Source organism: Ictalurus punctatus, chromosome 2, assembly GCF_001660625.3.
Source record: "Ictalurus punctatus breed USDA103 chromosome 2, Coco_2.0, whole genome shotgun sequence".
Lineage (NCBI taxonomy): Eukaryota > Metazoa > Chordata > Actinopteri > Siluriformes > Ictaluridae > Ictalurus > Ictalurus punctatus.
The window spans coordinates 32,544,542-32,572,330 of record NC_030417.2 but is presented as its reverse complement, the minus strand read 5'-3'; the positions used below and the strand labels follow the sequence as shown (position 1 = coordinate 32,572,330).

Genomic DNA, 27,789 nt, shown 5'->3' with positions numbered 1-27,789 from the left:
CATTTTACAAGAACAGCTAGGAACTGTCTGAGCTGTAGCCCTGTTTCCGAACGACACACTTACTTTGCTGCCACTGTACCGGAAGTTGCGTTTGTGGAGGTCAAATCAAATAAAACAGGTAGGAGAAACATGTTATTATTGTCGTGGTTATCGCGATCACATGTATGTGTTGTTTAATTATTATTTTTTACGTTGTTTTTTTTAAAGCATTTTACTGTTTGAGTGTATATTATTTGTATTATGTAGGACTAGACCGTTTGCTCTACATCTACACGTGACGCATTCTGGGTTCTGTAGCTATCAAGCAGGAGTTTGTCAAACGCATTGTCAGTGTCCCAGTAAGAAATGCTGTACCAGTATACTGTGATCTTTTATTCACATTATTTTCAGTGTACATGCATGGTGGGCAGTTCAAGCTTGTGAGCAGTGATGGCTAGGCGTTATATTAGATATGAGGGGTAAAATCTAATATTATTGGCTCAACAGTGAAGCTGTCAGGGCTGAGGAATACTTTCACACAAGGTCTCATTGATGGTATAATAAGAATGATGTGGGATAAACTAACACACACACACACACGCGCTCTCTCTCTCTCTCTCTCTCTCTCTCTCTCTCTCTCTCTTTCTCTCTCTCTCACACACACACACACACACACTCACTCACTCTTAAAGGTAGATAGGCAGCTGTATTTGTAATTATTTTTGTTGTTCAGTGTTTAAAGTCTGTAATGCTCTATTGAGTTCAAACCAAAATGTATTAAACATACACTTGTGTTATCTGTCCTTTTGTTTAATTTGTACTTTGGTTGGATAAATGGACAAATCTTAGTCTGTCTACTTTTTTTGTTATTCTCCAAAATTAATCTTTGGGTAAAAAAAAAAAAAAGTGTGAAAAAGTAAATAATACACCTCATCATGCCTGGGACCTTATTTCACATTCGCCTTCTCAGTAACTCTCAATAAAAAAATATCAGCCCAAAAACTTCCAACCTGTATCTGGACAGCAGAATCTATCACTGTCTTCAAAAAACATACTTAAACAAAAAAACAAAGAAAAAAAATGCCTTCTATGCTTACACTGATACTTACAGCTCTACTTCACACACTTTGCTTCTCTAGAAGCAATTATAAACCTTGTATGGTAGCACTACTTGTATCGTTCTCCGCTTGATATATTGCTTTGCTTGTACTTCCTCATTTGTAAGCTGCTTTGGATAAAAGCATCCGCTAAATGAATAATTATAAAATGTATAAATGTAATCACGAGACATGACTGTTACTAAATCTACAGTCTGGGCTTGAAAGAAATCAGCCCAAGCCTCACATCTTCATACCATTCTGCATGTTTTTCTAAATGACCACTAATGGAGATATGCTTGGCTCCACCAAACTATTTTGCCTCAAGACATTTGTTAACAGTATATAAGCTGATATAAATGCCAAAAAATGAAACCTTTCTGTGTTTGACAGGAAGGGGGAGCTTAGCCCTTCTGGCCCATTTGTACCACAGCCCTGCCTGTGATTAAAAGTGACATACTGTGCCATTCATCTGGTTGTATGTCAGATGACCACGCTCCATCAGTCTGAATTGTACACTTATATGTTATGTGTTTATCTCTCTTGTCTGTTTTTCTTTAGTCACAATGGTGAAAAAGAAGCGCTTGAGACTGATTGCTGAGATGGCCCGAAAGATCCGGGCTTATCAAGAGCTGAAAAATCGGCCACGGGATTCACAACGCTATGCCCTGGACTATGAAACCATGACACGGCCATTCACCGGTAAGAGGCTGCCAGTGCTGGCCTGGCAGGACGTGCGGAAAGAGACTCCACTCTTCAGGCTCCTGGCTGGCATGCGCATGTTTGGTGTGGGACGGCTCTTTACAAGGAAGTCGTGGCTGGAGGAGCACACCGAGCCCTGCTACTGGAAGATAACTAAAGTGAAAGTAGACTATACAGCAGAGGTACAAGTACCGGATGTCTCGCTCCGAGTTTGTAGAGTCTGGCTAGTTAAAAAATGGACAGAAACGTACGAAAAGCATGAAGCATTTTAGAGTCAAAGGTTAGGAACGTAGTGACTTATTTGTCTTGTTTTCCTCCTGTAGAATATGGACCATGGGAAAGCGTGGGGCATTTTGACATTTAAAGGTAAGTGTAGAATCAGGATTTTTTTTTTTTAATCAATTAAAGACAGGAAAAATAACTAAGTGAAACTCAACAGATTCAAAGCTTTTTGGCTTTTAAAATATGGGATCTGAGGAAACATACAAGCTCTAGTTGGGTTCTTACTACTTATTACTTCCCTCTCTAGGGAGCACAAAGTTTAGCTTAGCAATTTATGCAGCTACATTATGCTCACCATCTTTAGATAATGGATTTTTAGTGTTAGAATACAGTGTTTGATAATATGGTGAATAATACCAGATCAGCTTTGGTCTCCAATGGGACCAATGATGAGTATGTACAGGGATCCACATTGGGTTTCTCCTAAATGTTAGATGTAATGATTATTTATATATGTACTGCATCTGCATTGTGTTCCAGGTAAGGAAGAAGCCTCTGAGAAGGAGATAGATAAGGTCATGTATCACGACTGGCGCTTGGTACCCAAACACGAAGAAGAGGCCTTTACACGTTTCGAGCCTGTCCCCGAACCCCCCATCCGACATGTGCGCTACCCACCGCTCCTGCGTGCCATGATGTTAGCACAGCAAGTCAAGGAGCTCGGTGTTGATGCCAGCACCTTACCTGAACCCAGCCTACCTCTTAAACGAGATGTTCTGCTCAGCAAAGAGTACTTCCGCAGCCAGGAACAGCAGAAAAAGGAGGGAACGCCCGTGTAAGCTGAATTCAGAAGAGAAAGATCAAACCTGTAATGAATTCCTCCTGCATTCTTTTCAGTACGGTGTTAATCTCAAGGTGGATGCTGTTCTTACAACGATTTAGGACAAGCTTTTCCTGACCAAATGCTAACATCGATCTTTAGACGAGAAACATGTTCTCTGGTAAACACGACGTGTATTATATCATAATGGCAGCCATGTTTGGGAAATTGGAATGTTTGAAAACCGTCTTTTACTCATTTTGTTTAAAGATTAGGACTGTCGAAGACACTTCCTTGGAGTCAGGCCACTGAAGGATGATTCAGAGACAATTTAAACCTTAGGTTCTTTTTTGTGTTGTATTTCCTTAAAGAGGAAGTCGTAATCTCTCTATGTGATGTCCAATACTGTACATGTTCTGATAATAGCATTTGCATTATTTATAAATAAAAATGAGATACTAATGACAAAATTGTCAAATGAAAGATTTTTCCTCACTAGTTGGGCTGCAGTGTAGCTATGCCTGTCTTTGCCACTATATTTCAATGGCAGCAACACATTTGTCTTTTCCTTTTTGTACTGCTGCTTTTTCAGGTGTATCCACAGTGAAACCTGTATGTTTATTATTATGTTTGGTAATTACATGGTTACATAGCTACATTGAAGGGAAAACTTAATGTTACAAAAACATACAGTTGTGTGCTTCCAAATTTGTGTAAACAGTTTGGGGAAGAACCACAAACAGTTAGAGAAATAAGTATTGGACGCATCAACATTTTTTTCCCCAGTGACTATATTTCCAATGACTGTGTGTGCGGAGTTTGCATGTTCTCCCCGTGCTGCGGGGGTTTCCTCCGGGTACTCCGGTTTCCGCCCCCAGTCCAAAGACATGCATGGTAGACTGATTGGCTTGTCCAAAGTGTCCATAGTGTATGAATGGGTGTGTGAATGTGTATGTGCTTGTGTGCCCTGCAATGGATTGGCACCCTGTCCAGGGTGTACCCCGCCTTGTGCCCCATGCTCCCTGGGATAGGCTCCAGGTTCCCCGTGACCCTGAAAAGGATAAGTGGTATAGAAGATGGATGGATGGATATTTCCAATGAGGCTATTCATATGAAATTCTCACCAGATATCAGTATTAAGTCAAGAAATCCATAAATATAAAGAATTCACAACATTTAAACTCCATAGATAAAGTTATGTGTAATAAAGTGGAATGATGGAGTGGTTAAATGCGTCGTGTCAAAAAAAAACAAAACAGCGCTTTTAAACGTCACACAGCGAAAACTATGCACGCGACTAATGACCCATTTGGCTTTCCATACTCGAGACGTTCTTGCGCGCGCTCCTTTTCTCCGAGGAGCTCGTGTGAGAGACCGGGGCCGAGCAGCCGGTAACGTCAGACATGATTTGTCTTTTCTTGACGCTCTTCGCTCACGTCTTCAAGACAGGTGAGTGTTTTCTGGAGACTGGGCTTCTTAAAGATGATCTGAAATATACTCGGTCTTCTGAGGAAAACTCTCTTTCACCTTTTGTCCAGAGTAAATGTGTGTATGAATGTGTGCTAGCTAAGCTGAGTGTCCTGGAGCAGCCATGCTGGGTTTAGTCCATATACTTATGCACTTTTATAATAAACACACACACACACACACACACACACACGGTATCTGAGAATCGGGTCGTAGACGCGAAATTTTGTCTTCATCTCAATTTTTTGCTCATGCAGACGGAATAAAATCTAGCAAAACAAAACAAACAGCCTAAAGACAGTATAACCTACATGCTACCCGTGTGTGTGTGTGATAGAGAGATAGAAACCTAAATAATAAATGCAACGCTCTACTTGAATTGAACCTTAAATGTTATTGTTATTATTCTTTAAAAAAATATTTAATTAATATGTAATGTAATTAGCATAAGTAGTTAATACCGCTAGCCTAACAAAGACCTCCATCTCCCCTTGATCCTAATCCTACATCCCATACTGTAGTTTAAAAAAAAAAAATCTTTTAACCCTATCTGTAATTTATATCTGTTTTTGAAATAGTTTTATTTTTCGTAATTCAGTTTTGTTTTGTTTGTTTGTTTGTTTGTTGTTTCCTTTCCTGTTATGCACGAGGGATATTGATTAGGTGTGGTGTCCCAGGTGTGTCTGTGTGACGTCAGACCGTTTTGGTTACCTGCTTCTCACATATAAATACATTTCTATAGCACCTCATGTTAATCTGAGGAAATCCAAACAAAAACTAGGACTCGGCTCTGTCTCAGGACATCGCTGTGTGTCCTTGTCTCTCCACCTGCTTGATTTGCCTAATGCAAAGCCGTTTTCATTATTGTTATTTAAACGACATGGCGGCGGTGAACATCACTGTCAAGTTATTCTGGTTTATAATAATGAAGGCTGTAGAGTAATAAAGATTACAGTAGTGTGTGTGTGTGTCTTGGTGCTTGTTGTAGTAATTTTGTATGCTCTCAGTGCCTTTCAGGACAACATATCCCATGTGTCCAAGCCCCTCCTCTACAAAAGAAAAGGCTAAAGTTAGAAATTAAAAACTGACCTGCCATGTCACATTTATTCCCTGTAATGACCCTGAAATGAAGCGTTGTTTAGCCAAATTACAGAGTCAAGGCAAGAGGCGTCGAGAAGGAGAAACAGATGGCAAAGTGGTCGACAGTGAGTCGGGTTTCACTGAGAGGAAAAAGTCTGTAATAATACTACCGCTAATGTTCGCATCAAGTTTACAGTGTGTAAAAAAAGTCTCCTGACTCATTTGTAACCAATATCTGTACAGTGAAAGAACTTCACTTTAAAAACTTAAAAACAAATTCCACTTATGTGGATTAACCTAACCTTTTTTGAAGTATTATATGTGAGGAATAAAACTATAGAGTATTATTTTCTTCTTTCATGTTTTCTCATGATCACGACTTAATTTTTCTGTCTGCTCGACATAACATCAGCAGCAAAAGCTTAGCGCAGTCCCGCAGCATCATGGATGAACAGATTAATTTTTTACTTTTACCAGGGACTCGCTCAAGTTGAAACAGATCTACTTCTGTCAGTGGCTGACAACTTCCAAATTAGTGTCCTACACTTGAGGAAGGAACACCCCTCTCTCTTAATGCAGAGATAACGTTCATCTCTAAAGCAGGCAATTATTACATATGAAGGTGATGACGAAGACGCCAATGTACATGCAACACCAGTGCCATTCACAAGTAGGGCTGCAACTAACGATTATTTTGCTAATTGATTAATCTGTCGATTATTTCTTCGATTAATCGATTTGTCGGGGTTGAAAGGACGATTTTTATTATTTCACATTCTACCCAATATTGTCCTTCAAGCATTGTGCAAATTGAAGGCTATGAAAACGGTATTAAGTGTATCTATGTGGGCTATGCTATACATTGTGCAAAGGAATTTTTTAAATATTAAAAAGTGCAAACTAAGTGTGAACTGTTAAGAGGTTGAATGTTCTGCAGTAACACACACATTCACTCATTTGAACGCAGCAACATGTTAGTTTATTCTGTAAATGTATAACACTTCTTACATTTATATACAATTACATGTTATAACCCCGTTACAGTTACTGCTCTCATAAAACTTAATTACTTTTGTTTCTAAATATAGCATCAAACAAGGTATTTGATCAAAATGAATATTTCAGTCAGAGTTATTGCGCTTCCTTTCTATTGCGTGCTGTTTGATTGACGTGTATGCGTGGACTCGCGCTCGTTCAGTGAAGTTTAATGGAGACTCGCTCGCTGTCAGGACGAGTCTTTATGTAAAATGGAAATACTAGTGTGAATTGCTAACATTTACAGATAAGGATATAAAGGTAAAAATGTCATTTCTGTGCTGAAGAAAACATGTCTGGAACACATTAAACCGCACACAGATCTGTCACAGCGTCTGACACGACAAGCCACGTTAATACACTCACGAGTTTGTTTGAAGCGCTTAATATAAAACATTCTCATATTTTGGACGACCTGGATCGTGCAGTTTTCCTGCAGCAGCTCAGTCTGTGACCTCTACTGTTTCTCAGATGTGTTTTATTCATAGAAGTGCGTTTTTCACCACCGTGAAGTGACGTCACCGACGGAGGTTTTCAACAGTTACGTCACAGACCCAAATAATCCATAATGAAATTCGTTGTCGATTATTTTAATGATCCATTATTGTTGATTTTATCGATTAGTTGTTGCAGCCCTATTTACAAGGCATGAGATTTTCTCATGATAAAATAGCTTTTTTTTTTTTTGCTTCTTTTTTTTTTTGTCGAAATCACGAAAAAAAACAAGAAAGAAGAAAATAAGTATGGCCTCTTAGGGTTTCCATATAAAACTCACTCTGGGGAATGCTCTTCACCACAAGAGTGGTGTGATTTTGATTTGGGTGTAAACAGTGTTATTGTTGGAGTTGCTGTTATATAAGATATAACACATTTGTGCATTATTTTCATATAACTACACGTGTTCTTCCGCTTATACAACAGAGATTTGCGAACAATTACAATGTTTAATTTATTAATGAAAGACGTCACACTTCTTCTTCTTCTTTTTTTTTTTTAAGTGCCCCATTATGCTATTTTAAAGGTTCCTAATTTTGTTTTAGAGGTCTCCTCCAGTAGGTTTACATGCATCCAAGGTCAAAAACACTAATTTTCTCATAGTATACATTGCAGCATCCCCACATTTCTCACAGTGTATGTATGAAACGGTTTGATCAAGGATCTTATCTCTCTAAATCCCTCCTTTCGGCGAGCTTACTCTGCTCTCATTGGTCAGATGGCCCAGTCTGTTGTGATTGGTCTACTGCTTACAGCGTGTTACGGAAACGAAACGCCCATTACCATATCTGAATTTCAGCTCTGTATGCTTTCTCAGCATTTGTATACACAGTGATACAGTAACGGTAACGATGGTGTTGGTTTTAACGTATCAATTTGAGTCCGATAATGAAACCACTGACTCTTCACATCCTCATCCTTTGGAAGTGCATGCAAAGTGGAAACAGCGTCTTCTCGACATGGCAACAACATGAACCTACAGCTACAACTTTCTGTCTTTTTTTTTCTCTCTTGCTCTGTCTCTCTCTCTCACGCTCTGTCTCTCTCCCTCCCAGAAAACTTATGCATGCATTTAAAAACAAAACAAAAAACCTTTTTGATTTCAACGTTTGGTTACGAAGACTAATATTCCATATAGGAAATTGTTCATTTACTTAATCTAAAATTCAGTATAAGAACAAGCATAAACAATCAGATTGAATCAAATTGCAGTAAATAAATATGGTAGTATAGGCTCCAGGTTCCCCGTGACCCAGTAGGATAAGCGGTACAGAAAATGGATGGATGGATGGAAATATGGTTACATTATACTTTTAACATGAGGCTGTGCTGTGGTGTGTGAGGTGTGCTGTTGATCTTTCTTTCTTTCTTTTTTTACTGTAAATGGTCTGTGGCTGCAAAACTTTTGCAGCAGAACAGCAAAAAAATCTGATGTTAATTGTGGTGTATGAGCACTGTTATTACTCATTTCAAAATCATTCAAACTTAAACTCACAATATAGGATGTTTCTCATACATTTACATTACATTTATTCATTTAGCAGATGCTTTTATCCAAAGCGACTTACAAAGGAGAAAATACAAGCAAAATTCTCATGTAAAATCTTCATTCTCATGTTTCTCATGTAGAAATCATGTCAGTTGGTTGCAATAATAGCTGTAACATGGGGACAGTAACGGCACAAAGTATTGTAACTGCCTCACGTTTGATGCACAGAAACCCTGGCTATGCTTCACAGATCCCTGGGTGTTCCTGGACCACTCTTTGGAAAATAGTGTCAGATTATTAGATTGATGTTGATGAGAAACTTAGTGTGTTTGGTGTCTGGATTTGCAGGATGGACGGGTGTGAACGAGCGCACTTTCATTGCCGTGAAGCCAGATGGTGTCCAGAGGAAACTAGTGGGAGAAATCATCCGCCGCTTCGAGAGAAAAGGCTTTAAACTGGCCGGTCTGAAATTCCTGCAGGTAAGAAAAATAAACCTTAAATAGTGCCTATGTGTTTACACATAAAAAGCTATGCTTATGGGCTGGCATGGTATACTATCATGTTATTAGTGAAAGCCCAACAGCCACAATAAAACCTGGATTTTAACATGTTTTCATGTCTTACCTTAGCTTGAGGTAGAGACTTGCAATTGCTTTATCAGTAATTTATCTGTATTTTTTTTAGACCCTGACCTGTAGTTGCAATCAAAATTACTATTCAAGCAGTTGAAATAGTTCAACACAAAGTCCCACAATTATTCAACCACTTCATGGCAAGCATCTTTAGCACTTAATAGAGCATTCGTTTTGCTGTTATGACCTGCTGCAAATGAGATGCATTGCCAGACACCAGCTTCTGGCAGCAATCCTGAGGAATCTTAGCCCATTCCTCATGAGCAATGGCTTCCAGTTCAGTAATATTCTTGGGTTTGCGTGCTGCAACTGCCTTCTTCAAATCCCACCAGAGATTTTCTATGGGGTTCAAGTCAGGTGACTGTGATGGCCCTGTAGAATCTTCCAGGACTTCTGCAACCAAGCCTTGGTGGAATTTGAGGTATGCTTGGGATCATCATCCTGTTGGAAGGTCCAATGACGCCCAAGCTTCAGCTTCCTCACAGACGGCATGACGTTTTCTCATAGGATTTCCTGATACCTCAATGAATCCATCTTGCCTTCCACACGCTGCAGGTTTCCAGTGCCAGAGGATGCAAAGCAGCCCCAGAGCATCACCGAGCCACCACCATGCTTGACTGTGGACAGTGTTTTTTCTTCCAGACATACAGCTGATACATCGTGCCGAAAAGTTCCAGTTTTGTTTAATCACTCCACAGAACAGAATCCCAAAACTTCTGTTGCTTATTTATATGATTTTGAGCCGACTTTTCTTGTGCTTTTGGGTCAGTAGTGGTGTACGTCTTGGAGTTCTGGCATGGAAACCTTTTGCGTTTAGTATGCGCCTTACTGTGCTCACTGAAACCTGAGTGCATTTTACCACCAAGTCTTGCTGCAGGTCTTTTGCAGTCACTCGAGGGTTTTTCACAACCTGCCATATCAGAAATCTGGTTGGAGATTTCTTTTTCATACATTTTCTACCCCTAGCCAGTTCAGGTATTTCATGTTTTCCAGCTCAAGTACACCTGGTGCAACTAATGAAGCTCTTGAGAAGTTATATCAGGTGTGCTTGAGACAACACCTGTTTTGCATATTTGTGCTGTTGTGAGGGATTCTATTCAGGTAGTTGAATAATTTTGAAAGTGGAGAAATCATTACAAGTTGCATGTGTTGAACTATTTCAATTGCTTTTGTTTGATTTGTTCTTTGCAAACAGCTAAAAGTCTGTAAATTTTGACAATAAACCTGATTTGCAATGGGCACATTTTGATTTCAACTGTATTTATACAAGCATGAGTATGTTTTTGTTGGAGACTAAAATCAACTCTGTAAGTCACTCTGGATAAGGGCATCTGCCAAATTATGTAAATGTAAAAATTTTACTAAAGAGGAGATATAATTTTTAATTTTAACTATTTTAATAAAGAGGAGATATCACTGATTGCAACATTTATGTAATTTTGAAGGGGTGCCAATAATTTAGGATTTGGATTGCAACTTTTTTCCATCTGGATCGTCATGCCAAGAAACTATGTGTATCTTATCACAAACCTGTATGTTTATGGTTGCTTAGGCTTCTGAGGAGAAATTGAGGGAGCACTACTGGGAATTGAGAGAGAAGCCATTCTACAAAGGCCTTGTGAAATACATGAGCTCTGGGCCTATTGTAGCAATGGTAAGACACACATTCATCTAGAGTTTAATCCTCTGCCACTCCTCATTTGATTTACTAAATTCACTACAGCAGTATGGTGTCAGTTCTCAAAACCTGTTTGTTTCTGTGAACCACCACAATCTGTTCAATCTCACACAGGTATGGCAAGGTCTGGACGTCGTGAAAACATCCAGGAAGATGCTCGGAGAGACTAACCCTGCCGACTCTCTTCCAGGAACCATCCGAGGAGATTACAGCGTAGAAGTGGGCCGGTCAGTCCCAGTGTCTAGTTATGTTAAATGTAGCTAATGCGACTGGGTACAGGAGTGGAGAAATCACTAGAATACGTGTCCAAAATCCAGAGGAATCCAGTGCCCTGTGTGCACAGAGCTTGCATCTTTCCTCAGAGTATTCCAGGTTCCTCCACCAGTCCAAAGACATGCGCTGTTGGCAGATTAACATCTCTAAATTGTCTGTAGTGTGTGAAGGTGTGCAGTTGTACCCTGCCGTGGGTTGGCACCTCATAGGGCCAGTGGTGGCTTGGCGCTTAAGGCTCTGAGTTACTGCTCGGAAGGTTGGGGGTTCAAGCCCCAGCACCGCCAAGCTGCCACTGTTGGGCCCTTGAACAAGGCACTTAACCCTCTTTGCTCCAGGGCTGTGTCATGGCCGACTCTGTTATCTGACCCCAGCTTCCTAACATGCTGGTCTTTACAAAGAAAAGAATTTCACTGTGTATATGTGATCAATTAAGACTCATTATCATTATACAGGGTGTCCCCTGGGATAAGGCTCCAGGCTCTGCATAGGATAAGTGTTATGGAAAATGGATGGATGAATCTGTTAGTCAGCATTAATGCACTAAACTAACTTTTAATACATTATTGCAATTCATCAGCTAACAAAGTACTGGACAACACTTTGGAAGCTTTCACTTGCACAGTGGGAGAGCTAATAAACTTATAATTTGTCTGTCTCTGCACTATAGTTATTCAAGCTTTATACTCCCTAAACCACTAAAATTCCATAGTAAAAAAAAAGTGATTTCAGGAAATGCTAGGCTGAATAAATTATTACAATTGATAATTGAATTTGAAATGTTTTCATGCTAACTATTTTTTAACCACTAATGGCAAATTTTGCAGAGACAGTCTCCTGAAGATACAACTTTAGATGCACTTGGGCCACATGTTAATTTTTATTTATATATAAATTTCATACTGTATGTTTAAATCAGGCCTCCGGTTCAGTTTTTTTTAAGAGATGGCATGCAGAACAGATTACAAAATAGTAGTTAATATGTACTAGCTAGTCCTGTTTAAACTGGTGTATGTCTTGTGTTGCAGGAACATTGTCCATGGCAGTGACTCAGTGGAGAGTGCTCAGAGAGAAATCTCCCTGTGGTTCAAAGAGCATGAGCTCGTCTGCTGGGAAGAGAGCACTGAGCACTGGATCTACGAATGAGGCCTTCCCTTTACCACATCAGCACACACACACACAGCATTGTGGCCTGATGTATGGCTAGCAATACGAAGTTCAGTTCTACAAAATTGGTACCAAAGCTTGAATTCCTTGTGGCATTTCTAGAGAAGCACCAATGGGTACGGCAGAGCGCTCTCTGTACTTAAAGCAAAAAAAAAAAAAAAAACTACAAATGTTTATAGGACTTCACATTAAAATAAGTCTTATTGTTATTTGTCTTGATTAGTAGTTAAACACATGCTGTTTCTTTTGCTGGCCTTTTTGCAATGTTCAAAACTTACAGTAGGTATCTATTGTGGTCCAGCTTTTTGCATGTGTTTCCTGAATGGAAGCATCAAAACAAAAACTTGACGCTATAAATATATTTAACTGCCTGCTTATTCATTAGTTAGCTTGCAGTTTAAATGCTGACTACTGTTGCATATTAAGTTCTGTTTCTATATATGGATTTAGATTTATATGATAATTAATTGGACTTTTCCCACTAGCATTGACACCCTGGTCACAATGTTAAAAAAAAAAAAAAAAAAAAAAAAGAAAGAAAAAAAAAAGGGAATGCCAAGAATGTAAATTTTAGCACATCACTATTGTCAGCTTGTGTTGTTAAATTGCAAATTTAAGCAAAAATTGATCTACTACTTGAGGAATGCAGAGTTTATAACCTAGACAAAAATGTATGTGCTGCACTTATAACAATCTCAGACCGAAGGCTTGTGCTAACATGAGTCATAAACCACTCCAGCAACTTTATTAAAGCTATACCCATTTTTAAACTTAAGGAAAGGCATTGTTTCAACATTGCATGTGGCCTCTTGTAGATCCTGAAGCGTATGTGTTACTGTATGTATGGATGACAATTTTGACATGTTTCTTGTGTTCTGCTGACCAAGTGGTGTGCTTTGTTATAAAATAAAGGGTTTTCTAAAGCCATTCACCTTATATGTACATGTTACACAGCAGTGTGTCAGCTGTAATCCTAAAGCTTTTTGGAAGGGCATGTAACCTTTTCATGTCACTTGATTATTTTTGGGCACAGAAATATTGTTACGACCCGAAACCTAATAGGCAAGTTAAAGGAAAGGCACTGAAAACAGTGTGTTTAGAGTACGCATTTTAGCGAAGGGAAAATGGCTACACCATACAAGATGATCACACAGGTAAATCTTTTCAGAGCATGAATATGTTTAATATTTAATATTTAACCACACATAAGAGAACATATATTATTACGTACAGAGAATCGGTCGTTTAGCAACGGTCAATCAAACCAGCAGCCAATCATATAGACTCCAACTTGGGTCTGTGTGTGACCCACAAAACCCAGTCCACTTTGAAGATAAAGCCAGCTCACAGCTTACCTGATGGATACATCTTACTTTCTGAAAGTTAACGTAGGGTGGTGTTTAACAATTTTTGTGTTTATTGAATTTATCAGCCGTATCAGTGAAATCTTATTTTAAATATTTGAAACCGGTCTCCTCCAAATGTGCTTTCTTATCTTATTGTCATTTCAATTCCTGAACCATCAATTATCTCCCTTTCAATCAGTCTCTTAAAATGACACTAAGTTGTTGTTAATCTAAGCCTGAGCCTAAATATTTACACCTTTGTACATGTCCTTTGCGGTTCCCCCCCCTCTATTCTCCTTATTACGTCATATAAACAAATTCCTAAATAAGGATCATACAAACCAAAGATCTCTGCAAATCCTTTTAACCAATCACAGCTCCCTATCCTTATTCCACTCAGAATAAAAGCAACTAGCCAGTGAGCTGTGAGCTGGTGGGACAGGTAAGAATAGCGCAAGAACATGTTTATACATTTGGCAAAAACTGGGTTATTCTGAGAAAGGTAGTTGTCTTGAATGCATTTATAATTGCCGTTCAGAGTCTTGAGTTGTTTGCATTGGAGTCAAGGGCAGTCACAGGGGCAAATCAACCAACATACAGGGGATAGTTACAATTTAGGGATGGTAAATACAGGCCTTAGGGGGTAGTTACAGAGCTTACATACAGAATTTAAGGGGCACTGTTAGGAATACACAAGGTTTCATAGAGAATATTTGAGTATAGTTACAAGATGGGGAGTGCAGGCATAAAGTGTCTGGTAGCATTACTCAGGGACATAGGACACCTGCCAAACAATGATATGGCTCCTTTCAGCTTTATCCAATGTTGGCTTAATCTGAGGGGCTTCGCCATCTGCCTCCTCAGTCTCATCATCTTCACCATCACCTGGAATAAAAATGACCAGAACCAAATGATAGATTATCAATAATGTTCAATACGGTTCCAATCACATTATATAGTTCAAATCACAATATAATTTTAGGACATGTACTGGCCTGCCTACTATTTGTTTGTCATCTATCTTTATAACTGCTTTATACTGGAGCCTGTCCCAGGAATGGGATGCTAGTCCATTGCAGGGCACCATTCACACACACATTCACACACTTAAAATAGACAATCACCTATCGTTTTTCAGAGGCAGGTGTAAACCTGGAAAACCTGTGGAACTCCACACAGACAATCGCTGTAAATCTGCACCACTGTGCTTCCGCACTACATCAATCACTCCAGTAGTTCTGTGCTTTTGTATACGTGTCATTGTTCCTTACCTATGCGGAAATCAATGTAACCCTCGCCTCCACTGAGGACCAAAACATTCTGAACACACTGAGCTTCTGTCTCTGCTGGGGCTGAAGAACCCTGAGACTCTGATGGACTGTCCAGGACACTGCCATTTAGGGTGGCCAGTACATTGCCTGGGAAAAAAATTTAAGACAGCAATTAGATAAAAAGCACCCGTATGTTTACATCCATCCGTTTTCCATACCGCTTATCCTATGCAGGGGAGCCTGGAGCCTATGCCAGTGAACTGTGGCACAAGGTCTGGGACACCCTGGACGGGGTGCCAACCCATCACAGGGGCACAATGCCACACACTACAGACAATTCAGGAATGCCAATCAGGCTATAGCTTCTTTGGACTGGAGGAGGAAACCCCTAAACCACAGGAAGAACATGCAAACTCCACTCACAGTGAGCAGACGTGAGATTCGAATCCCCAACCCCGGAAGTATGTGGCAGCAATGCTAACCACTAAGCCATCTTGCCCCATGTATATTTACACCTTATTCTAAAATCACAGAGTTACAAATGCATAATTGTAATTAAGTAATTAAAAGACACCAAAGGAGAAGTCAGCACATACCTGGCACTGACACGAAAAATTTCACTGCATCCCGGTGCCCATGGAAGCACAGCTGAGCCTGGGCCATGGAGCAGTATGGGATGAAGCTACCGTTGCCTTTGTCTGAGTTGCTGTCATCAGCATATACGTGGATCACGCCTCCTGATGAGGTGGGAGACACCTTATTTGCTAGAAACAAAACACAAGAAATCTATTAGCAATATCAAACGGATTGACGAGAAATAACAGCAGACCAGTGCCTAAAGGAGCAGTTTGTAATTTTAGACCCCTCTGTTGTCTGCGAGGTGAACTGCAATTACAAGAAACATTTTATTGACAAGCCTTCTCTTTCCCCACAACAAATTCCTCTGCTGAAACTAAGTATGCCCCGTGGGAGATGGAGTAGAGCCGAGCTAGTTTCCGGGCCAGAAAAAAAGTAAACTAAAACCTAAAGGAAGAAACTAGTGAGACCTTTTACATCTTTGACATCATTATTACAGGTTTACAAGCACATTTTAAAAATTACAAACTACACCTTTAAATAAAAAGAGCAATCAGTTATCCAGGCTCTCCAGAAAGCACTAATATGATAGGAGCATTAGAATCAAATGAACAAAAGGGAGCTTCTATACAGGAAATTATGAATCAACATATATATATAAAAAAAAGAAAAACACATGCACACACGCATATGCACAAGGTCACGTTTATGATAACAAAATAGAAAACAGCCACAAAATAAACAACTGAAGTCATGCAGAAAGGTTCTAATGTAAACCATGATAAACCACAAAGTGCAGCTTATAAGACCTGAATGATTTGAAGAATGCAAATGGGAGAGAAAATGGAAGATGTAAAAAGTGATGGGATTAAAGGGCAACAGATGGCTCTAAACTTACCCCTCAGGCCAAGAAGTTGTCCCCGATGTAGGACTACAGCTACAGGAATTGGAAAAGGGAGAAAGGGAGGTGGAGGCACAAGAGCAAAATCCATCAGACAAAGCAAGGGCGCAGGCAAGGGGTAAAAAGAAAAGTAAACGCGGATATAGAAGTAGGGTTGGCAGAAAAGAAATGGAGAAAGATGTCATAAGAATCACAGTGTGTTGAAGTTACAACAGACGAAAGAAAAGTGGATTGTTTTCCAACAGAGACCTAGCAAATACGTTATTCTCTATTAAAACTTACTCTCAGTCAGAGGGATAGAGATGATGACTCCATTTCCTGTTCCTACCCACAATCGGTTCCCTCCAATCAACAGGGCTGTTATCCGAACAAATGAGAAGCCCAACTTCCCGGTACCTGTCAATCAAAGCCAACATATTGCAGAGATCAACTGCTGCTTCTCTGAATTCTGCACACTCAAATCACTGTCTATAACCCATAGATATACAATCCATCCCCTGTGAAACAATAAACAACCAAATATTAAGTGTTATTTACTTTAATTTACATCAAGATTGATCTGTTCCTATACTTTTGATTGCCTACAAATTGGGTGGTCTGATACAAAAGGTTCTATGTGTTATGTTGCTTAACACATCTAGATGTAAATACCAGGAAATAAAAGCTGGAATCCTAAACTCTCATCTCATATCCATCTTTTGATCTCAAACCCAAAATGTCTACAGCAAAAACAACTGAATTTGCCTTGCCGTTCCAATAGTTTCAGAGGGGACTATAAATGGACGACATGCAGTTTACATTTGTTTAGATTTCAGCCAAAGAGAGGACAGTGTTACCAAGCATCTTGCTGACATAGGGCTCGATGTCCACGTCCTGAAGGTGCTGGTGTGTGAGCGCGTGGTACAATCGCAGCGTGGAGTCCAAACGGATGGACACCCATACGCCATCTCCAATCCAGGCGAGCTGCCTGACCTGGCTCTCCCTGCGAGGGTGAGCGTCAAATGATTTCTGCAAAGAAGAATCGAAAGGTCAACAAGGAGTTTCAAAGGGAAGGAAGGAAAGATGAAATAAGGAATAAGACATCTTCTCTGTAGAGAAATTTGGCTTAATCTTTTTGGATCATCTAGACAAAAAGGCGTAAGACCTCTACAATCGGTTTTGCTGGTTGTTTTTAAATATTGTGTTCTCTTAACTACTTAGCAACAAACAATACAGACACAGTTTTAAGTTGATTTTAAATACCCAATTAGCTGTATCGTCATCTTGTTAGGATTATGGACAATATTTATGGGTAGAGACACACAAGAGATCCATCTTGTGGCTATGGGCATGTATGCACAGGTGAGTATTTAAAAAGGGGGGGGGGGGGGGGGGGGTTGCACAATATGGAGAAAAATAATATACTGTAATTATATTACTATGCAGTGCGATACAGCAAATGCTAGATATATTAAAACAAAGTGGTTAATCCATCATGTGTCAAGTTAAAGATTCATTCGTCTACATGAATTACACCAAACTTGCCATTAAAGTAACTGAAAAATAAAGTAAAGTAAAGTAATTGAGACTAGTGAAATCTCAAAGAATATTCAATTACAGAACACATGTTTAAAGTGTTCTATTTGTAAATTATACAACAATTAGTTCCGGTCCACTAATTTAATTGGACAAGATTGGTCGAGTGCTGATATTTAGTATAACAACACTGGTACATTTCACTGTTTGTATCACTCCACTTGTCTGTGTTTACTACGTAATATTCACATTCCAACAACAGGCTGTTATTGAAACCGTTACTACGCTTACTACGGGCTGTCAGTCAGTCTGTGTTGGCATGGCAAAAATTTATCCAGATGTGGCCTCTTTTGGGTTCTATTTTCGTTGACGTAGCAAAAAATAACAACATATTTACCTATATTGTATTTGAAATGTCAGTTACTTGATATCAATTTCTTGTTCAAAGAGCTGTTGTATAAAAGCAATATCAAACTCGCAATCAACCTTGTGCATATGGCCAAATCATACCCCTACTGATATTCAGTACAACAGCACTCTTGCTTGTTCAATATTGTGTAATGATTGAATTCTTGATTCTGATTGGTCAGACGGTGTTGATTAATTTTTCCTAACAGCATAGTATAAGCACGTGTTCTAGGGTGGACAATCCACACAATAAGTCTAATAATAAACATTAAAACCGTGTCGTTACTTAACGAAGAAAAACGTATGATTATTTATTTGGTGACGTTTTCTGTAAGATGTTTAACAATTGTGTAACGAGTCTCCAGTGTTTACGCTTTGTAAATTAGAGGTAAAGCTATAACTTTGAATTTTCTACCACAGGAAAGTCTTCAGGACAGAGGATTCTGTACTTGTATGGGTTCACTGTAACATAACTCGCTGCATTATTTCTGTCCTGGTAACTTCCAGATAAACTGAAGGAACTGTTCATAGATGCTATAATGTGAGTGAGAACAGGAAAATGCAAACACTGAATATAACTAAAAACTGCTCAAATGTATAATTGTTAAAATAGAAATTGCGATTACTTTCAAAACTGCTGGGGTATAGGAGGAATTAAATACTTCTGTTATTTGATAATAATGAACATCATTGATTATTTTCCTATAAGAGCACGCCATGTCGTGTTTTATTCCTTACTTATTTTACCTTGCTATCAGGAATACATGATATGAATATGATCTCTGGTCTATAATATGATATTAATGATTTTTTTGATTATTTTTGGTATTCATTAGAGAATATGTAAGGGATTATTTTACCTCAATCTGCATACTTTTGGGCTGGATTACATGGATTTTGTTCTTGTAGCCACACCAGACCTTGTCATGCACCACAGCCATACAGCGAATGGAGTGGTGAGGGCGACCCAGGTCCATCAGATGATAGTTAGACAGATCCCACTGACCGTCTGTGTGGAGATCGCGTACATACACAGGTACATCTTACCAATCAGTCTGCTATATAACTTATGTTCATTTCAATTTAACGCTGTAGTCAAGTCTCATATACTTAAGACAAAGTTAAGTCATGTCACCCTCATGTCCAAGTCTAAAGTCTTGATGATTTCATTTATCAGGTGAACTTTGGTATCTTAATGAATTGCAGGAGACTGTAGTCAAGTAGTCTGAGTAATAATTTTGAGTAATATTTAGCTATTACCTTAACCGGTTTATAAACGCAAACTTCAGTAAAAATGTTCCAAGTCAATGTCTGAGTCGATTCTTGATCAAGTTACAAAATGAAAATCATGAATGAAACAGCGGTGCCAACATCGGTAACAAGAAAATTCTAACTGGGGAAGAGAAAAAATAGACTTTTCACCTTAGCATATATTGATGGATGGGACAACTAAATGCTAACTGCATAAATGATCAAACATGAATGGGATAAACTGATATTTAACTGTACCTTTGGATTCATAAGCAGCCGACTGTCGCTTAAAAAGCTTTGTTTTACACAACTGTTTCAAAATTAAGTGCACATCCATATTATGATGCACATAACAATAAAGTATACGGTATAAGTATATAATATACGTATATACTGTCAAATAGCACAGTTTGTCTGCTCAAATAGGAACACGAGGTAACTTGTTACGTAAAAAAGATAAAGTATACAACACCTACTGAAAGATTATATTAAATGGCTATGCTCGTCACATTTTATTAATGAACTGCTTGTTAATCGACAGAGAACTGCAGAGAAAATACTCACTCTTATTGGCAGTTTGAGAATTCACAGCTGAAAGTTCCCCAAGATAAAGTATGCGCAAAGTGAAAGTAAATGTTTTTTTCACATCCTGCATCCACAAATGCATTTTTCATATGTACTTCAGTGAATTATCTTTCCTGTTGGTGAATTGTAATCACATTTAGAGCGACTGCTGATTTAGCTGAGAAAGCAGAAACGTGTCATTTTCAGGCATCGCCTGTATCACCGTTCACGTGGATCAAAAATCGTACATGCTACAAAACTGCAAAAACGGTCAATGTTGGCACTACTGTTTAAATTGACGTGAATGGCACATCACTGGTGTTAATGTTAATGTTTTGCATCATTAACAATGAAATTATTTAGAACAAGATGTTAACGTGTCAATGGTTTGAGAGACAGATAATAAAAAACATAAACCTTCAGCTCTGTGGAAAATTGCAAGTGTTCCATCCGCCAGTGCCACCAACACCCTTCCTTTAACGTGCCTGACAGGCCGAGAAAGAAGGAATATACACAACACATGAATAAAAAAAAAAACGGTCTTTATAATTCATATGGCTATAAAAGCACTGTTCATTGGGACTCCACTTACACTAGACTGAGTACAGAGTCTTTGAGTTTGATGGAGTGGAGGCACTTCTTCCAGTTTGCCACTGCAGAATGCACATACAGCCTGAGGATTGAGTGCACAGAGATGTTATACACCTGATCTGGAAGTGTGTGTTTATTGGGTACTACTGTATTGTACTGTACAACACATTTATGACTTTCAGATGGGTAACAATAATGTCTGAGAGGGTTTCAAGTGTGAGTTTGTGTGTGTGTGCATTTACTAATGCATGTGAGAAACTCACCAGCCGTTCTGGGCACCGAGCCACATGGTAGGTGCGGCACTGGTTCCAGCACGTTCATCTCCTCCGTTTTCTGAGCCTGTGGGTGCTGATGTCACTTCCTCCTTAGTGCCACCGCCCTCACTAAATAAATACATTACACATTTCACACACTTTCACATTATCATAGAAAATATTACATGACGAGCATCAAAATTATTCACAATGCGAGTGGATTTTATACGAAACCTACGACTTGTATAATATCCACAAGTACTAATTTCATACATCACAAAACGTTATTATGGATCACTGAAATTCAGTTCCTTGTGTACATAATTACTACAACACTAATAATTAGACTACACCACTTCTGGGCATGTTGCCATGGCTACTGAAACCTCCCATGATAACTTGATTGGTTTCAACCAATGACAGTGAGAGTTAATGAAGAGTCAATTATCTAAAACTACACTACAGTCTGATTTACACTTATCTATTCTCTATATATCTATAGGATTGTAGTGTGTGTTACCTGCGTGAGTTATCTGTAAAGACATGTTCAGTGAATGTTCCAGAAGAGGCGGAGCTGCCGCACTCTTCATTTGGCCCCGCCTCCTCTGACACTTCCATGGCTTCAGTGGCTTCCTCTGCTGACTGAGACACTGCCAGCCGGCTACACACCGGAGCTGCAGGTGCTATACACAAACACACACACACACACACAAATCAAACTTATGTAGGTTTTTTTTTTTAATGTAGATTTTATCTTTATCTTTCCTGCAATATTGAGGTCCAATGTTCCAGTCTTTATTTTAAAAACAGATTTAAATTGTTTGATTGTTATTAGTTTTAGTTTGAGTAGTTGTATTCTGGAGTAAAACAGTCTCAGCGTTTGCTTAATAACATCTGGTGGTGGGGGATATACCAAAGTGAGACATGGCATAATTTTGATGGTTTATATTATTTTTTTCCCCAGTACATGTGTGCATGGTGACATAGCTGAACATTTGAATGACTGAACATTCTGATGATTTGAGGATATATGACAATAATTCACAAAAAACTATCAGAATTTTGTCTTCTTTAGTGACCGATACTAAGGTACTATGATACACGTACAAGACGACAAGGCACATTAAATGACTAGGTTAAAAAAAAGGCTGTCTTTAAGTGTGTTGTCTAATTATAACCAGAATAATAAACCATATTTACATTTACATTTTTGGCATTTGGCAGACACCCTTATCCAGAGCGACTTACAGACGTGCTTTGAAGTCTCCATCAATAAATATATCCAGATACTAGTTCACTAAGTCATGGACTGTGAATATCATCATTCGAAAAACTCTGTTGCAGAGGTAACGTATTAAGAAAAGCACACAGATAACACTTTTTTAAAATTAAAGTGCTAATTTAAGTATTTTAGGAAAAGGCAGGTCTTTTGATGTCGTTTGTGGGACGAGATCTAGGGGAAGTTAATTCCACCACCTAGGTGCCAGAACAGAAAAGAGTCCTGATGCATGCTTTCCTTGTACCCTGAGAGATGGTGGGACCAGTCGAGCGGTGCTAGAGATTTGGAGGGAGTGGGTGCTGGTCCATATTGATATTAGTAGAGGAAACTGAAAGCATTATCACCTTATTATATGTATTTGTTTGAATGTTTACATATTTTAAAACAGCTAGCTCCCACTATGACCAAAGTTGCTGACAATACCTTTGAAACTGATATTTTATATCTATTATTTTCTGTGGCCATCAAAAAATTCAAACAAATATAGTTGACCCTTCCAAAGCTATGACACCAAAACACATGAAATTTTATGTTTTTTTTTGTTTTTGTTTTTTTTCAGAGCCTGGGGCACCAGAGAGAGTGAAGAATTACCTCTGAGGATATAATTCACTGGCGACTGCTGGAATGTGATGAGCCAAGTGGTTCTGATTTTTGGAATAAAAAATCACTTACCCGTAAAATACACTTTTCTAAGTGTTTTTCAGACTTTCATTTTCGTTTTTAAGATTCATTTTGGTTTGTTACAATAACACTGACACCCACAAAATCCACGCACAATGTTCATGAACAAATTTTTCACAGTTTTGCAGACAAACAGATAACTATGCACTATAAGATGTGGCTCACCTTGTCCTTTGTCCAGCACTGGGGTGTCGGTGCGTGAGGAGCAGTTACTACGCACTACACTGCAGTTGGTTGCACAGCCCACCAGTGTGATGCCCGCCAGCATACCCTCCACTCTACCAGTATCCTCTGAACCACCATCACCCTGCTGCTCCAGAAATATTTCACCTGCAGGGTAATCGCTCTCGCTGGCCGCTGCACAAAAAACGCACATTTTGCATTTCAACAAATTCAGATCTTAAACAAGTTTTTACATTTATATAGTGCTTTTCTAGACACTCAAAGTGTTTTACATAGTATGGCGGAGGAAATCTGGATGATGCGACGGCAGCCATAGTGCGCCAGAACGCCCACCACACACCAGCTATTAGTGGAGAGGAGAGAATGATGTAGCCAATTCAGAGATGGGGATTATTAGGGGGCCACAACAGAGAAGGGCCAACGGGGGAATTTCACCAAGATATCGGGGTATACCCCTACTCTTTACGAGAAGTGTCCTGGGATTTTTAATGACAACAGAGAGTCAGGACCTCGGTTTAACGTGTCATCCGAAAGACAGTGTTGTTTTCACACTGTCCCTGTCACTAATGCTGGGGCATTAGGCCCCACACAGACTACAGGGTGAGCATCACCTGCTGGCCTCACTAATACCTCTTCCAGCAGCAACCTTAGTTTTCCACATGTCATCTTCCATCCAGGTACTGGTCAGGCTCAACTCTGCTTAGCTTCAGTGAGAAACCAGGTGAGAATTGCAGGGAGATATGGCTCTGACAGAGTTAGTGTTCTATGAGACTACAGATATCAAACTACCTCTTCCCTCATTCATAGCTTACATTATTGCATTAGTTCCCTCAACAGGCTCTTTTTTCTCTCTCTCCTAAGTAACATTATATGTGTGTGTTTTTTTTTATAACAACAGTGTTTATCCCCTTATTATTAGGCTTAAATTATGTGGATTGTCCACTCTACAAATCCTTGAGAATAAGTTGTTACTATACAAAAAATAAGATATTAGAACGAGTGTATTAATATAAACCTGCAGCTGGTACTGCTGTCATGGTACTGCTTCAGGAAATTATTAAAGACCTTCTTGATCAATCAGAATTGAGAATTCATCCATGCTGTGGTACAAGCAGATTTATAATACTTGATGTTATTGTCAAAAATGCTGAATGCAACACCATGCAAAAGGCCACACTGTATTACTGAAGGGGTTTACTGACTTATCTCTCTGTTAGTGAGTGTTGCTCTCACCTGGAACACTGGAGATGCAGAGCACGTGGGCATTACACACATTAAACTGGTCAACCAGTGACCCAGGCTGATTGGCATCGATAATGACCACCTTACTGGCTGAATGAGTGCTGGTCAGGATCCAGACACGGCTACTCATTGAGTCTGTCTCATGTAGTTCCTTAGGCTGAGAGAGAGAGAGAGAGAGAGAGAGAGAGCGCGAGAGAGAGAGAGAGAGAGAGAGAGAGAGAGAGAGAGAGAGAGAGAGAGAGAGAGAGAGCGAGCACAGGTGAGAGAAGCAGAGAAAGACACAGCTGGTGAGATCTGTAAAAGCAATATAGGATAGCGAATAATAGATTTAGTATAAGCAACAAAATCATTATAGCAGGGGCTTATATAATGTTCTTGTATTTGTGTTTTAATCATTTTCTCTGACAGTAGCAAACCGTATCTATTATATATTTGCATGTTTCTCAACCTGGGAGGTCTGCACTTTTATTATTCATTTTTAATGACACCCCTATCATGGATATCCCTAACAAATACTTTCTAAAATTGTTGTAGTGGTTACATAAGCAATAAATCATTATAGGAAAATAATCAACATCATGAATGGCCTGAAGTAAAGGACCATTATCACCCTAAAGTTGATACTGTTCCTGTAACAGCACATCCTAAAGTGTTTTATTTCTCTCATACAACAGCAATTTGCCAACACTTATATTAATGAATGACAAATCATACTTTTTAATCGGTTTATAGTTACATAAAGTGTTGTGGAACATTTTCAAAAAGGAGTTAGTTCCTGTTATCACTTTATATCAGTTATTAACAGTTCCATCACCAGCCTTTTTAAATGAATAAGCAAAGCCCTCCATCCTAAAGACTTTCCCGTGACAGAAACATTTTACTGACTGTTACAAAGTGCTGAGACTGGAGACTCCTTCCAGAAATGCTAAACACATCTCGTGACATAAAGCATCAACATAGCATGATGATACATTTTCTTTGTTGAAAAGCTGCACATTTTTATTCGTTTATAACTAAGGTTATTAGGACAGAAATGATAACATATCAGAATGAGTGCATTAATATAAACCTAGAAAATGAATCAATACCAATCAGATCTGAGAATTCAACAGCGCCATGGTATAAAGTTATAACGTTAATTATAATTATTACATGTAATAATGATAACTATTTAAAACTATAACCCTCGTATATTTTAAAGTATTTATAATGAAACAAGTATACATATTGTCAATTTGAAACTAGAAAATGTACTGTCAACACAATGATCAAAACTGATCAGATCTACACTTCTGCACTGGGTTCCCTGAGTGGAAATTTCAGGAGGGAAACATATACATACAAACATACATACAGGATATATAAGAGTATATTCATGGTATAGCATGTGTTGCTGTTTACCTTCTTTTTCTCCGGTGAGCTATGTTCGCTCTTATTCTCTCCTCCCTCATCCTCTCCAGTCAGAGGATCAGTGCCATTGGCTGGTAGCTTCACTCCTGCCTCTTGACTGGATGTCCTCCAGCCAGTCAAGTCCACTCCAGCAGCACACCACAGCTACACAAAGTCAATGTGTGATGATTCATCCTGCATCGTTCCTACAGTACAGATTTACAGCAAATCTCATAATAGTGCACGTGTTTTACCTTCCTGTTGGGATCCTTCTCCACCAGAGGGCGGCAGTATACAGGCACGGGGACGTTTTTCATGCGGTTGTCTTCTTTCTCATTGGCCTGTGAGGAGACAAGGAGGTGGGGACAGTCACAAAGCAGCTAATGACACTGCTTCACATGTAGAAAAGGCCCGGGGCAGAAGCTGCATCATGGCCTGGTTAAAATGGCGCAGAAACACAGACAGAGAGCCAGTTAACAGTTAAAGTTAAAGAGGCAACTGTAGTGAGAGCAGGGGTGTCAAACTCATGTTAGGTAAAGGGCTACATTACACATAGTCTAATGTCAAGTGGGCTGGGCCAAAAAAATTGTTTAGTAGGCCAAATACATCAACAACTCCAAATGTGTTCATTTATCAACAAATTTTGTAGTGTTACAACCTGGAACTGAAACTGACTTAACTGGGATTCTTAAAAACTCTAGCTTGCTAGTGAAGAATTACGTATCATTTGCACATTATTTCAGTAGTGTGCTTTATGGCCCTGAGTTTATTGCTCTATTTTTTCTGTAGTGGAATAACAGAGACCCCCTCTTTTTTCAAATCTTTCAAACCTAACACAAGACAATTTTCATTTAATATGCAGATTGAAAATTCACTTGGTGGGCCGGATTAGAACTGGTATCGGCCCGCAGGTCCATGTTTGACACCCCTGATTTAGATTTAGGTTAAAGACATACAAACATGCTCAATAGGGATTAATCAATACTCTACGTTGACTTTTAAGACAGAAGCAACAGCCAATAGCAACCATTTAAATGTAGGCTTTGAAAAGGGTTGATCATTGTACCAATCTGATAATCTAATCATCTGGGAATCACTGTTTATTTTGAGTTGATATCTGTAGTTCTTAGTTGGTAGATATCATTATTGTGTTGCTATGTGCTGGAGATGTTCTTGCTCCGTTGTACTTTGTTAAACCCATCAAAGAACCTTAAGGGATCTTTGTCACACCTAAAGGGGCAGGGCTTCGGTTAGCTTTGACTGCTAGGCAACGTTTGGGTGAGATTAGTCGAGGAGTTTTAGAGGAGGTGGGGAAGGAGAGGTGCATGCTAGTCCTCTGCCGGGCAGACTTGCCTGCGGCCTCTTTCCTGCGGCGTCCTGAGCGCTGTCTGCCTGGGAACCCGTCTGCAGGAGATCACAGTTAGAGCCACGGCGACACATGGTCACCACTGGCAACCCTGACACATACACACTCTCACCAACTAACATGAGCTGCTGATGCTTTCTTAACTTTCTTAAATTTTAATCCGTGATCTATTTAAACCAATCAACTGCTCCATATGAGCTACCTACAAGCACAATTCCATTAAGATTCTTGTGAACTTTTTGCAGAAGTGTTTCGTTTTTCTCCTGACAACCGGAAACTACACTTGAGGTCTGTAGTTTACATACACCTTGCTGAATCTACAAAATGTTAATAATAAAAAACAATAATAAGAGGGAGCATAAAAATTGCATTTCGTTTTTCATTTAGTTCTGCCCTGAATAAGCTATTTCACATAACTAATGTTTACATATAGACCACAAGACACAATAATAACTGAATTTACACAAATGAACCCGTTCAAAAGTTTACACACGCTTGAGTCTTAATACTGTGTGTTGTTACCTGGATGATCAATGACTGTTTTTTTGTATTTTGATAGTTGTTCATGAGTCCCTTTTTTGTCCTGAGCAGTTAAACTGCCGACTGTTCTTCATAAAAATCCTCCAGGTCCTGCACATTGGTTTCTTTCCAACAGTGGCTAAATAGTTTTGAAAGCCATCTTTTCACACAGAGTACAACTGAGGGACTCGTACACAACTATTACAAAATGTGCAAACATTCACTGATTCTCAAGAAGGCAACACAATACATTAAGAGCCGGTGGGTGTAAATTTTTGAACAAGATAATTGGTGTAAATTGTTATAATTTGTTTGATCAT

At 39.1% G+C, this 27,789-nt stretch overlaps 3 protein-coding genes across 22 annotated transcripts in view; 2 read left to right on the top strand and 1 right to left on the bottom strand.

The window, feature by feature from the left end:
* The first annotated feature begins 16 nt into the window (after window positions 1–16).
* mrps34 (mitochondrial ribosomal protein S34) lies at window positions 17–3,290 on the top strand. Its single transcript, XM_017452076.3, has 4 exons — window positions 17–118; window positions 1,638–1,960; window positions 2,102–2,144; window positions 2,541–3,290. The coding sequence occupies exons 2-4, from the start codon at window positions 1,643–1,645 to the stop codon at window positions 2,837–2,839; spliced, it is 660 nt and encodes a 219-aa protein (XP_017307565.1). The 5' UTR covers window positions 17–118; window positions 1,638–1,642; the 3' UTR covers window positions 2,840–3,290.
* An 820-nt stretch (window positions 3,291–4,110) lies between these two features.
* Window positions 4,111–13,060, top strand: nme3 (NME/NM23 nucleoside diphosphate kinase 3). Of its 2 annotated transcripts, NM_001200638.1 has the most exon segments (6): window positions 4,216–4,221; window positions 4,224–4,269; window positions 8,735–8,865; window positions 10,571–10,672; window positions 10,811–10,923; window positions 11,995–12,657. In NM_001200638.1, coding segments are annotated over 5 exon segments (459 nt in total). In that variant the 5' UTR covers window positions 4,216–4,221; the 3' UTR covers window positions 12,062–12,657.
* Window positions 13,061–13,292: 232 nt separating this feature from the next.
* Window positions 13,293–27,789, bottom strand: part of mapk8ip3 (mitogen-activated protein kinase 8 interacting protein 3) — a 52,995-nt gene continuing 38,498 nt past the window's right edge. For 13 of the 19 annotated variants that reach the window (XM_047162490.2, XM_053675704.1, XM_053675694.1 and 10 more), the window contains 16 exons: window positions 26,938–26,988; window positions 25,839–25,925; window positions 25,597–25,749; window positions 24,187–24,352; window positions 22,936–23,127; window positions 21,331–21,493; window positions 20,820–20,939; window positions 20,558–20,638; window positions 20,383–20,450; window positions 19,011–19,159; window positions 17,064–17,235; window positions 16,510–16,623; window positions 16,225–16,263; window positions 15,347–15,514; window positions 14,751–14,897; window positions 13,293–14,364 (listed from right to left, as the gene is read on the bottom strand). In XM_047162490.2, the coding sequence (XP_047018446.2) occupies window positions 14,243–14,364; window positions 14,751–14,897; window positions 15,347–15,514; window positions 16,225–16,263; window positions 16,510–16,623; window positions 17,064–17,235; window positions 19,011–19,159; window positions 20,383–20,450; window positions 20,558–20,638; window positions 20,820–20,939; window positions 21,331–21,493; window positions 22,936–23,127; window positions 24,187–24,352; window positions 25,597–25,749; window positions 25,839–25,925; window positions 26,938–26,988 (1,992 nt within the window). In that variant the 3' untranslated portion in view covers window positions 13,293–14,242. The remainder of the gene's footprint in view (window positions 14,365–14,750; window positions 14,898–15,346; window positions 15,515–16,224; window positions 16,264–16,509; window positions 16,624–17,063; window positions 17,236–19,010; window positions 19,160–20,382; window positions 20,451–20,557; window positions 20,639–20,819; window positions 20,940–21,330; window positions 21,494–22,935; window positions 23,128–24,186; window positions 24,353–25,596; window positions 25,750–25,838; window positions 25,926–26,937; window positions 26,989–27,789) is intronic. The other 6 variants (XM_053675718.1, XM_053675726.1, XM_053675756.1 and 3 more) reach the window with 3 other exon arrangements.

Excerpts from the sequence above, each read along its gene's own strand:
- mrps34 (XM_017452076.3), top strand. The coding sequence starts at position 1,643 with ATGGTGAAAAAGAAGCGCTTGAGACTGATTGCTGAGATGGCCCGAAAG. Across the intron at positions 1,961-2,101 it reads AAGTAGACTATACAGCAGAG|AATATGGACCATGGGAAAGC; the intron begins GTACAAGTACCG and ends TTCCTCCTGTAG. Across the intron at positions 2,145-2,540 it reads GGGCATTTTGACATTTAAAG|GTAAGGAAGAAGCCTCTGAG; the intron begins GTAAGTGTAGAA and ends ATTGTGTTCCAG.
- nme3 (XM_017482900.3), top strand. The coding sequence starts at position 4,224 with ATGATTTGTCTTTTCTTGACGCTCTTCGCTCACGTCTTCAAGACAG. Across the intron at positions 4,270-8,734 it reads CGCTCACGTCTTCAAGACAG|GATGGACGGGTGTGAACGAG; the intron begins GTGAGTGTTTTC and ends CTGGATTTGCAG. Across the intron at positions 8,866-10,570 it reads CCGGTCTGAAATTCCTGCAG|GCTTCTGAGGAGAAATTGAG; the intron begins GTAAGAAAAATA and ends ATGGTTGCTTAG.